At 39.3% G+C, this 12,692-nt stretch overlaps 1 protein-coding gene across 4 annotated transcripts in view; it reads left to right on the top strand.

The window, feature by feature from the left end:
* LOC138045829 (coiled-coil and C2 domain-containing protein 1-like) overlaps positions 1-9,657 on the top strand; it is a 38,837-nt gene extending 29,180 nt beyond the window's left edge. For 2 of the 4 annotated variants that reach the window (XM_068892457.1, XM_068892456.1), the window contains exons 25-28: positions 3,536-3,602; positions 5,253-5,379; positions 5,959-6,083; positions 8,067-9,657. In XM_068892457.1, the coding sequence (XP_068748558.1) occupies positions 3,536-3,602; positions 5,253-5,379; positions 5,959-6,083; positions 8,067-8,102 (355 nt within the window). In that variant the 3' untranslated portion in view covers positions 8,103-9,657. Of the gene's footprint in view, positions 1,422-3,535; positions 3,603-5,252; positions 5,380-5,958; positions 6,084-8,066 lie in introns of those variants that run through there. The other 2 variants (XM_068892459.1, XM_068892458.1) reach the window with 2 other exon arrangements.
* Positions 9,658-12,692: the final 3,035 nt, after the last annotated feature.

Genomic DNA, 12,692 nt, shown 5'->3' with positions numbered 1-12,692 from the left:
TGTAGTTCGTATGCTTTATCACTGGGCTATACGAAAAACCTTAGAGCTGGGGTCATAAGGTTAGCTGACATTTCGTCGTCCTGCACACTGCTACAGTAGAAATGTCAAGTCAAAAGGTCGCATTCTCGCAGTTTTTTGGAACTGATGGTAAATGGTCATGTTTCAAACCCACTATCATTTCTTGAAGATTGAAGATCGTTGAATTTGTACTTCGCATTTGCATTCTTGTTTCAAGACACCTGGCTTAGGCTCAATATTTTCAGCGCTAATAAGGGACATATGCTTGGGAATTTCGCTTTCGTACTATCAGTTGTTGTGGACTTTGTGTAAATAAGTAGCGCAAAATAACGCGATCAGGGTAATAACAGTAGATTTCAGCTGGTTTCGTGCAGAAAACTACTAAAACTTATGTACATATTTGTGAGATATTAATATAGTTTTTTAATTGTTCTAGCCAAGATAAGTCTTGCTATAAGAGCATGTGCTTGTTTTCTTGACGTTTAAGATGGTTTCCACAACCAAACAGCGATCATGTTGTCCTCGCAAACTAATCCAAACGTAATTTTTTTCGTTTCTGCCCATTGAGTTCTATCACTTAACCCTCTCTTTTAAAACTCCAAATGCAAAATCTTAGTTGTCAGTCATTTCAAAAGTAGACCTTTTGCTCTGTTTAGCTACAATCTGTGCTAAACAAAACGAAGGAATTAACGTCTTCCCTCCACAAATGATGAACCCGTGATGCACGCCTTTTGTTTTTGTTTTTTTTTGTTTGTTTTTTTCGTCCAGATTGAAATTGGGTGGGGAGGGCTTGTTAATCGTTTGTCGATCTAAACAAAAACGGAGCTTTAAAAAGAAAGATACACACGTTAAACTCTGGAAGGTTTGTTACACATTTGTGATTGAAAACCACTGAGATTTTTATAAATTCATACGAGGAAAAAGCGTAGTACTGACAGTACCACAGGACATTATCATTTGAAACGTTAACGTGTAGGGCCGGTTATCTAAAAGATGTCTAACTTAGAACAGTATTTTCAACAGTCGTTCATTTTACCCATATTTAGAAGTGAGTTCCTTAGGTAGATAAATACTTTTCTACTTCATTTTATCCTCATTGATGCTGTTTTCAAAACTTCACTTTATCTTCATTGACGCTGAAAACAGTCTCTATATTTACCACGGGATTGGCCGAAATGAAAATGAGTGAACCGAAACGCGGTTTTGTTGAGCACAGCTAAACTCTTATTTCAAATAATTGCTCCCTGTAGTATTGTACAATACACCTTTTATATTGAGATAAGGCTATTTTGGATTAATGAGAGAATTTTAGTGAATTTAATATATACAATAGTGTCTTGAATGTTATGTACCACTATTTTGTGTTTATTTAAGATCGTTGAGCAAGTAAATATGAAAAGTAATTTGATATTGTGGTTTCTTGCCTTGCCTTTCTCCTTTTCTTTTTCTGGGAAAAAGACTGAGAGAAGGGTATAGATTGCAAAGTATAGATTTGTCTTCTTTTTTCATCGTTACGGGAAGAAGAGGAAGCTCAACTTGGTTACAAAATGTTGACATTCCAACGGCACAAACGCGAGACGTGAGGCATCCAGTGGTTATGGAATGTGCGTCAATAATCCAGTCTGAGTGAATGTGTGCTCACCATCATTGTACCATGGATCCTTATCACGCGGGGCCTATGTTGGCCAGAGGCAACAGATTTTGCAGGTCGAGCCTCGAGTTCATCACAAAAGTTTCTACTCCATCGGGATTCAACATGGAGGCTGTGTGAAAAGAGTCAATTAAATTAATCCGCTGTTCCGACTGCCCGTTGAAGTAAACACTCATGAGACTAAATCGTAAAATTTTGTTCGCCTGACACGCAAAAACCCTTAAAATGAAAATAGTGTAATCCTAGCTGCCTTACAATGGAGGAAACAAAGTTATGGGGCCATTTCTGTCCTTTGTTTTTTTCCTTACTTATGACAAAAACTGGACATTTGAAGACAACGATGCAAATTTTTCTCCGTGAATTGGTTGAAGCGGTCCACACAAATGTGTGTTTTCAAACACGGAAAAAAAAAAAAGACAGCCGCGTCAAATCGGAGAGTCTTCTTATTTACGCAGTTTCAGGGATTTCGAGAAAATCCTATAAATCCAGAAAAGCAAGCCGTGCATGTAAACTTCACGAAGCGTCCCCCTGACGTAACTCTTATTGCAGGGGCGATGTAATTTCATGACACCCAAAATGCCCAAAAGTAGAATGAAACATTGCAATAACCACTTAAAACTGTTGAACAACATAAATGAAATACAGCAAAACGAAAACGCAGTATGGATGGTCACATATGGATAAGATTGAAATGGATTGCATTTGGATAATTTTGAAAAAGTTCGGCCCCGGTGATTTTCAAGTTTATGGCAAATCGTCTGGATAAAGGTCGTTTTTGCTCAAAAACATCTTGTGATGTAATAATTTTATCAGTAAAGGAATTCCATTTTACCATTTTCCAGTTTTACACTCGTGATTAACTATTAAGATTTCCCCGAAACACCTAAAATAAAATGACATAGTTGCTTTAAATAAAAACAGACAGTTAGTTAACCCTAACCTGAAAACAACGTTGAGTAATTGGGATAGTCCAAACCTTGAACGGAATGTTCCAGCACCCAGCAAAGTCACCTTGACTTATGACTGTTTCTGCTAAGGCGGCCTCATGCATGACCTTTTTGAAAGATCACCACCAGGCCGGCCATGCACCCATGCACTTTTTACTGGAGAGAAAATGACAACGTGCTGTCCTCTTGGCTTAAATGTGTGGGTTCTTCAAGGAGGCTGCGTCACAGTAGGCCAGTTGTTGTTGTTTTTCCAGGAAATTACTTTGAAACAACACAGCTCAAATTTTCGTGACAAGTTTAATCCATTTTAATCTTCTCCAATTTTACCCATCCCTGCCTCCCTTTGTATTTGCTGTTTCAGTTGAAACCTTGATTTGGTTGCCAGCTGTCCCAGAATTTGACTTAATTTCGTGACACATCCCCTTTTAGAGCAGTTTTCAAATGACCGTCGAAAGTAATTACGCGATTGCCATTGCTACGCTTAGTTATTGGTTTAAAAATCTCGCGCCATTTGATCAACCAATGAAAAGTAAAACCAAAAGCAGTCCCGACTTACTTGCACGCGCGGTTTTTCCCGCGCCTTGAGCAAGTTACATGGAATTGCTACGAATTTGGATTGGTTCATTGCGCCGTTTGCACGTGCTGTGATTGGACGAAGTTATTACTTTGGTATTTGTTCTACGGTACTCATTTGAAAACCGCTCTATGTCCCACGGAATTTATGAACGGTTGCGAGACAGACCCTATGGCTCATGTTTTCATCCTTATCCGAGAAGACATGAAAGTCAATCCATTTGCAGATTAATTACAAGGGAATCGCATTCTCCTCAGTTATTTTAAGACCATGGCACAAGTCAACCATTTAAACTTAAAGAATCCTATGTAGGTCTATGTTGACATTTAAATTTTCCTTTGGTAGAAATACACAAACCCACTTCGTTAGCTTGGAGGTCGTGAAGCTTGAGAAACAAATGGCTGAGAAACAGGTACGAGGTTTAATGTTCGATTCCATTATTGCATCGATCTATTAAAGTGAATAACTGCTATGTTTCAGTCCGCATATTTTCATCCTTGTTTGAATCATAGTTATCTGCTAGTAATGTCTGAATACATCCTTTTAGGTAGTATTTTTACCAAAAAGTTTCTTTTCAAAAATGTTTTTGGGTTACCAAGAAAATCATTGAAGGTTTTTTTTTGCAACCGCCACAAGCATAAAGACAGGCTATGTATACAGGCGCATTAGCTGGTCAAAGAACGAGATCCAAGTATCTTTTATTCAAGTGGAATGTCTGGTTATTATATGGAAGGGAGTTTTTTACTGGGAGCTAAGAACGCGTACAATCAATACGACTGCTACATCCGGGAACCGAGTAGCATATTTTTCGTATGTAACTCGAGTGGTCATATTGAGCAAGGACGAACGACGTCACGATTCCCGCCTTCTTTGTTTGTATTAATACCCAGTATTTGCATTAAAGCCTCCTTTTTAATCTCTATCATGAATATGCATTGTCCACATAATAAAAAGAAAATTACACGTTAACTCTGAGATGATGAATCTTATGTTTGAATGGTAAGAACAATATGGAACGAGTGAGATATTGTTCTTGCCATTCAAACTTTAAATTCATATCTTCTCGCCACCGTGTATTATCCTCTGTTTGGTATATACTAAAACAGTGGATAGCGTTGAACGCGGGCGCTGATTCGCTCGTCAAACTCCGAATATCTCGAGCAACTTGAGAAAAAATGGCGTCCCGATTTGCATCCGTGACAAGTGAAGAAAACTTCCAAATTAATTTTTTGTGCTGTATATTATCTCGCTGTTTTAGTATATACTAAAACCTCAGTGTCGGTGGCTAGCGTTGGATATTTACCTCGCCGCTTCGCGGCTCGGTAAATATCCACCGTTAGCCACCTCCACTTCGGTGAATAGTTGTTAATTATTATTCAACACTGAGTGACAATGTCCAAATATGGTCATAGCGCGCTCAATATTCGTTGTGCGTACTCAACAGATATCCTGCGATATACGTAATTTTGTGTGTCAAGGAGGAAAATGTTAGTTTTTCCAGGGTTTTTTCCAATAAACGTAGAAAATTGTGCTTTGTCATCAATGTGTTAAATAATAAACAATTATCCTGCTCAATCTTGCGGAATTTCGTGGATAATTGTTAACTATTCACCTATTCACCTCCGAGCAATTCGCGCGGAATTTGCGCCCGAAAATGTTGTAATCTTTGCAGGACTAAATAAGTTAAAATCAATCTTTTTGTGCTATATTATCTCACTAAATATCCACCACTAGCCACCTCCACTTTTGTGAATAGTTGTTAAATACATAATTATCAACGTAATGATAATATTAAAATTCTGTTTCGGATCTCAAACATATCGGAAAATATCAAAACATCGATGCAGCTGTTGTGTGACATGTCGAAGATGTTGTAAACATCAGGGTTACATCAAACGATCAATACCAGCCTTATATTTTGATATCCAGCAATCGGCCATGACGAGTGAGATCATTGGGCGATGTTTTCAAGGTTTCTGTAATTTTTCCAGTATTTGTGTATTTCAAATGTAGAGGTTTTTTTTTCAATGTCTGTTTTTTTCCACTTTGTTCTTCTCCTTAGTTGGCTGCTCAAAAATCTAGGGGTGAGGTGCCTTCTGCAGCAATAATACAGCGGTGTAAACAATGCCAGCAGAAGATAGCCGAGGTGGAAAGAATGCTAGCGAGTGGCGACAGAAACTTGCTGACCAGTGAGTAGAAAGACCAGTTTCGAAGTAATGTGAAAACGAACAGATGTTTTGAAGAGTCAAAAAGCTCTGAACTTTTTACTTGGCGTTCAAGGCAAATTTGCCTTTTTGGAGACAGGGGCCTATAGAATAATCTTTGCTGACGTAAATATTTACATTTTGTCTGGTAACATCGAAATTTTTTTTCGGGGACGTCAAAATCTCACCTAGTACAAGTCATATGGGTATGTGTTCATTCGGGTAATTGTTCCGGTTGGAAATTCTCGTAACAGTATGAAACGTTTTACGGGTGTATTGCAAAGGAATATAACCGGTATCGTGCAACCACCTAGCTCCCAAAACGCAGGCAAAAGGATTAGTCTTTGGATTTGACACCTCACGTGAGCGTTGTCCGTTTTGCTAAATTGAGTAACGTACATGTATGTACTTGTCCAAGGTCATGCCCAGTTTTCAGGGCGCTTATTTGCGTTCTGATGCCGCGGGTTCACCTTTTTCTCAGTTGTTCATTTGTCCACACAACCAACTAGCACTTTTGTTTGAAACTTATTTCACAAGTGAAGTGTATTTTTGCGTACCTAACAGATTATATCCGACAACTTCAAGAGAGAGTCCCTCAAGAGCATGCGAAAGCACAGCAAGCATTGAGAGCTGGCAATAAAAGCGAAGCCCAGCTTTGCTTAGCAAAAAAGAAGTTGATGGAAAATGAGGTAAATTTTTTTCCGCATCGCATTCATGTAAGACCAGATTCCCATTTTTCTAGAGACGCGTAAACGTTTCGAGAATATATTTGGGAATTAATCATCTCGTTACTTATAAAAGAGCTTAGTTTTAAACTCGTCTTCTGGAAAACAAAACCAACTAGTTGTTTACACGCCTGCAAAAGTGAGTTTCCTTTGAAAAAATGCACTTAACACTGGCACCCAAAACTCTTGATATCAACTAGGTCATCATCGACCATGTTTGTTAACTTGTTAATGATTGGTTGATATCTAGCTCATGAAGTGTGCCGTTTAGTCTAAGCACTTAGCTGTTCCAACAATAACTTGAGATAAGTGTGCGGGGCTAACATCGTTTTCTTGTTGAGGGTAAATGTAGCTGTTTATCATTGGACTTCATGGGACACCTTGTGACGTTAACATCAATGTTAAGGAATGTGAAGTGCGTTTTGTTTCCCTTCTTGCAATGACAGTTCAATTCAAAACAATCTATACGTATTCCCTGACACGAGTGATGAATTTGGAACCGTATTCTGTGCTCAGGGATGCTAAGACAGCCGCCGTAACTTTATGTAAAAATCTGGGTCTTTCCAGGGGTTCCCCCCCCCCCTCCATTGTCTTGGTGGTTACGAAAGTAGAAAGCTCCGTCCACCGAATAAATTACTAGTACGGTTCTGACTCACGAGGCGGAGCCGAGTGAGTCCACAACAAATTTTGACCACGCTTATGACGAATATCGTTGTCGATAAGAGTAAGAGTACAGACAACGCTGAACCACTTTCGATTTATTTTTTACCACAATATTCAACGCCAAAGAAAGTTTTATTTCAGAGCGTGACCAAAATCATGACACGAAGAAAGAGCAAGCGTTGTCTATAACTTTCTCGCAATATGATTGGTTTATTTTCCAAAATGGGCGTTCCTGATTACATTGCGTGACAAATTGACGCGAGCATGACGCGTACAGCGTTGTCTAGGACTCTTATCGGCAACGGAAAATTAGCCAATCAGATTGCGAGATTAGAAGCAATTGTGGTAAAACAAATTGTTTTTGAGCCACAGACGGAAACCGGTATTAAAGGAACATTTCGCCTGCCAGGACAGTTGTCTCGTCCTGTTTAAAAAAACTAATCGTCTCTAAGAGAGAAAACATGTTTTTAGAAATACAAATGTGATAGTATGACCACAATTTGAAAAGGAAAAGAACTCTCTTTGGGTTGCCGTCCCTTGCTCAAAAACGTCTCGCTCGGTAGTACCCCAGTTGTTCAAAAGGAGAGACAACTTTATCCAGAGGATAAGGCACTATCCAGAATATACAATACACTTTGCGGTAAACGTTCTTCGTTCACTCCGTTACTTAAATGTCCACATTCTCCCAAAAATCGTTGCGGTCGTTTGTTTTTGTTTTCAAATGACGCCTTGTCCAACTGTGTGATCTGATTTGCTGAATGCATTCAGGCGAATCACGCGGGAAACAACGTGTCAGCTATTTGGGTAATTTCGTGTTACACAAAATTCAGTCACCGTGCACAATGACTTTTGGACGAGGGTGAACCTTCAAATGTGCTTAGAGTGTGCATAAGCAACTGTCACAGGAGCAAATACTGAAATATTTGCACAGATTCAAACTTCTGGATTGGACGTGTCCACAGAATAACGTTATCCCGCTTTTGAACAACTAGGGCCAGGTTTCCTTTGTCTGTTTCGATTTGGGCTTTCTTCTCACGCTGACAAATTGACCATCTCCACAGGACACTCAGGCGTGCATTTGCACAGGGAAACCCAGACGTGCGAGCAATCAACGTAAGATGGGAGCTGGTTGCGAATAGTTGAAACCCCAGCGTTTTTACACGCACACGCACACGCACACGCCCCCATTCTTAAATACAGCAGTGCCTCTTAAGTCTTAATAAGTTATCCCGCTTACAGTAACGTCTTGATTGTTTGTTTTTTGTCTGTGTTGCTTTTTCGCAGATATCAAGCCTGAAGAGCCAGCTTGGCATACGTTAGATTTACTGACGTAAAAATGGATTACTTGCCAAGCATTTTGTGCCTTTGCCCTCAAAAAATATGCCAGAACTTAACTGAAAAAAGCAATAATTTGATAGTTTAAGCAACAAGGACGATACGGCAACGAAAATGTCATTTTAAACTGAGAAAAGCCTCTATAAGAAACCATGTTATCTCGTTTGCGGTATTGTGCAGTATGGGCGTTGTATCTTCATTTATTTGGCAGATCACGGCAAAGAAATGGCTTAACTGCGTGTAACATTTATATTAATGCTTCGTGGCGTTTCCGTTGTCGTAGCCGTCATCGTTCTTTAACTTGTATTGGAGACCTTTAGGTCGGAGGACGAGGATAAGTACGAGTACAAGTTTTCCGTACTGAGCATGCGCTTAAGGTTTGGAGGCCGACATTTTTAGAAGTGCGCATGCTCAGAACGGAAATCTCGTATTCGTAGTCGTCCTCGTCCTCCGAACTAAAGGCCCCTAATATTAATGAAAGTTATTTAGAGTCACGTTAAAAGTTGTCCAAGGTCAAGTTTCGTACACACCCGTACTCAAATATGCCGAGACAGTGCATATTCATGGTTACGGGAGAAAATACTGAAATCGTTGCACAGACTGAAACTGTTAGATAGTGACTTTGAACAATGGGGCCAGATGTTTTGAATTCTTGAAAACCATTGCCATAGATGAACCAACTCTTTCTTGTCGTGTGGTCTCCTTTAGAAGGAACGTTTTCTCGTTATAGTTTATTTTCAGTCACCCGAGAGGATTTGAAAATGCATGCACAAGTTGCACACTGCATTACGCACCCGACGTTGGAGCTTAAGCACGCAACGTTTTTAAGACGCGGACGGCAACCGGAAGTGAAATGTTTTCCCTTTTAACTTGTTTTCACACAACCTTCATTTACATTGCTAAGTATCTTTTCTCCAGTAGAGATGATTAGTTTTAAAATCTGGGAAACACTACTGTCCTGGCATGTGGAATGTTCTCTTCCGGTTGCCGTTCGCGTGCTGCTTTGATGACGTCCTGTGAAAGGTTACCTTCTTTCAGCCTTGCTCATTTTAGGCTGAAGCGTTCGCGTCAATTTCAATGTGAAGTAAAATAGCATTTGATATTTGAGCTGAAATAGTGCGATTTGTTTCCCTTCTTCCAATGGCAATTCAATTCTAATGAATCTATAGTTGCACTCTTTGTTTTCTTTTCCTTTCGGTTTTTTTTAACTTCGCTTTCTAGTGATCGCGTGGCTTAGACATATATTACAGCGGGGAAAATAAATGAAAATTGGGACTAATGTCCCTAACCAATCTAAAAATTAGCGCGGGAAGTTTTTGAAAAGTCGAGCTGTTAAAACTTCTAACAATAGTATAAAAGGAATTACGAATCATCGAACACAAATCAGGTTGTTAATTTTCTTTTTTCATTGAAGGCCGTCATAATTAAGTGAAAATTTTTGGGCACTTATTTGGCGGCTTAATATTTAATGGGACAAAAGTGTCAAGAGTTAACTCCGTGTTACAGAAAAATTAGGAAATAAAATGTTTCAATTCTTTTCCATGGGGCGTGTTATCAAATCATTTATCTGGATCTCTTTACCATTATTTATGTATTTATTTGAAATGTGTAATTTACCAGTCGAGTTTTGTATAATGTAATTACACATGATAAATTGTAAATCAACGCTGAAATTTCTTGCCAAAATCAAAGAGTAGTTGTCACCCACGATATTTGCTGCCGCAGTGATTGAGCATGAACCGAAGGAACGAGTCAGCTCTCTAATCGGGAGAACATATTCTTTGAAGCGCAAGGAATTGCAGATGAGTTCCAATGTCGTAAACTGTGCGGTTATTACTGGTGAAATGTTCAGAAACAGTTTTTTTGTCCTGAAGAAGTGGGTCTGCCAACGGAACGTCGGCGTTCGTTAAAACGATCTTTAGGTTTCCGTTTTGTGTCTCCTATGTATTGTTTGTTGCAGCGTCTACAGTGTACCTGCATGCACCTAAATAAGATTTTCTGAGTTACATTCAATGTAGGGAGGAGTTCGTCTTGCAACAAAAACGAGACAAAACGGAGACTAAAGACCGTTTTAACGAACACCGACGTCCCGTTGACAGACCCACTTCTTCTTCAAGACAAACAACTGTTTCTGAACATTTCACCAGAAATAACCACACGCCTCACGACTTAGAACTCATCTGCACATCTCGTGACTCCAAACGCAAAGCCCGAGAAGCGTTTCTAATCGACAGGGGTCAAACAGTGGAACCCAAAGGTAATATTTGTCTGGAATCCTATACATATATAGAGGATATTACACGGAGGCGAAAAGATATGAATTTTTTGTTTGAATGGCAAGTATCTTCGAGCTAACAATAATAATTAACAATTGTTATACCTCACAACTGAAATGCAGTTTTCTATTGGACGAAAACGTGTCGCCCCTCAAAACTGTTAAACTAACCGAGTTCCCGAGGGCAAACAAAGCTCACTAACTCCCTAGGGCAACAACAGTTTGAACCTTGGACTCGCACGTGATCAGGACATGCGTCTTGAAAGTGCGGCAAAATTGTTAGCGTGTCCACCGCGATTTTTAAAGAAATCCGGAAATCTGAGTAACGCTTTCAAGGACGACCCTTCAATGTTTGAGGGTCTCGGGGAAACAAAACTCACTGTTCCCCTTGCGACCAGTCATTAAGGCTGGTTTTCACGAGCGAGGGAATCGGACTCTGAGTCGTAATCAGAAGCGCAGAGCGATACGATGTAATGAAATCAAACTGTCGGAGACGAAAGCAGAAGCGAAAGAATGAATCAATCTCAGTGCTCGATTCCGAGCATTGTGATTGGTTGGTTTTTCCGCTTCTGCTTCCGACTCCAACAATCTAGTTTTCACTGGATCATAAGCGACGGAGTCATAGGCGGAGTCGGAAGAAAATGGGTCAAAATGGGAACATTCTGATTCTTTCGACTCCGATTCCGTCGAGATTATGATTCCGCTTACGACTCCGATCTTTGATTTTCACAAGGTCATAAGCGTTCTTACGACTACGACTACGACTCCGATTCCGTCGCTAGTGAAAACCAGCCTTGAGTGCTTATTATTCGCCGAAGTCGAGGTGATTATTAAAACATATGCATTTTCTTTAAAATAATTAATTTCTTCGTCTGTCGCGCCTCCACTAAACGGCTTGCGGCCGTTTTGAAAAAAACCGCTTAGGTGATTAATGCAATGAAATTTATGTTCGCAGGCATAAATTGTTTTGGGCCCGACACAGACTCATTTTAGCCCACGAGCCATTAGGCGAAGATTAAAATGAGCTCTGAGAAGAGTCCAAAACATATTTGTGCCCAAGAACATAAACTGTATTATTATAATTATCACTTTGGAAGGCATTGAGGAGCAAGTACTAGTCTAAACAATCACGCGAGTGTTTTCAAGTTGAATGGCTTTTATTTTCCCTCAATGAAATACATTTCACGCTTGGATAATTTTAAGATGGCTCAGAACTTTGCAGAGAGTTTTCTCTTAATTAACCTGTTAGCGAAATAGATCGCATGATTCAGATCTACTAGAGATATGCATATCACATTAAAATTTGAAAAAAGTAAATAAATAAAAAAGTGGAACCCTGTCTTCTGACTCAGTTAATACCAAATTGATTCTACAGAAACTAACAACTTAAATTGCCGATAAAGCATCTGAAAATACTGTATTTTTGCTGTGGTTTTCAAATTTAAGTGTCGCTTGCACTTTTCAGTATAATTTGAGCCATAACGTTTACTTTGAGTTTAAGTTTTGGATTTCAAAGTTCGCCATTACTCACGTTCAAAACTGACCGATTGGACCTCAGTGGTTGGATCCAGGAAAAAATGACGTAAAGGCTTACTGGCTTGAAATTTCAGTGTGTGAATGCAGGTTATTATACATGCAAATGCGAGTTTAAAAGTCTCAAAGCCCAAAACTCCCGTGCTGCATATTAATTCTACGACTTGTGAGCCTTTGACGTCATCTTCTCGTCGATTCAGCTCTGTCAAGGTCTTAAAGTTAGTAATGTCCGACCAATAAATAGAAAAAATCCAGTTAAAATAAACAGGTGTCTTTTATTAATCAAGGCTTCAATTTTTGTTCGCTTATGTTAAGTTAACATAGTTTTGAAATCCTAAGAAAAAAAATTTGATTTTTGGTCACAGGGGCACAGAAAAGCGGGCCGCTCGACTGATCAGGGGCACCCAACGTCAATTTTCGGAAAAAATCTGTTCGGAAGACGATTTGAGATCTAGAATGTTCGGAACATTTGCTTGCTTGCCTGCCTGTCCTAGGATTTTCGAACATCTAAAACATGGTATAATTGCCCATTTTTAACGGCTTTTTACCCTAAAAAGGTCACCTAGAATGTCCGGGAACCTTTTTTCTGGCTGAAATTTTCGAAAAGGTAACTTTTGATCCCTATAATTTTCAGATCACTAGACTTTCAGCTAGGAAATCTGAAGAGATGAAAAATTTTAAGGGGATAAAAATATGCGTGTACCTACCGTTAACATACTAAAATACGTTTAACAATTCTATGTTTAAGTGGTTTTGAACTATATTCT

The sequence above is a fragment of the Montipora capricornis genome, chromosome 4, assembly GCF_036669925.1.
Source record: "Montipora capricornis isolate CH-2021 chromosome 4, ASM3666992v2, whole genome shotgun sequence".
Classification (NCBI taxonomy): Eukaryota; Metazoa; Cnidaria; class Anthozoa; order Scleractinia; family Acroporidae; genus Montipora; species Montipora capricornis.
Note: the sequence above shows the minus strand (reverse complement) of the source record. Positions and strands in the feature narration are given on the sequence as shown.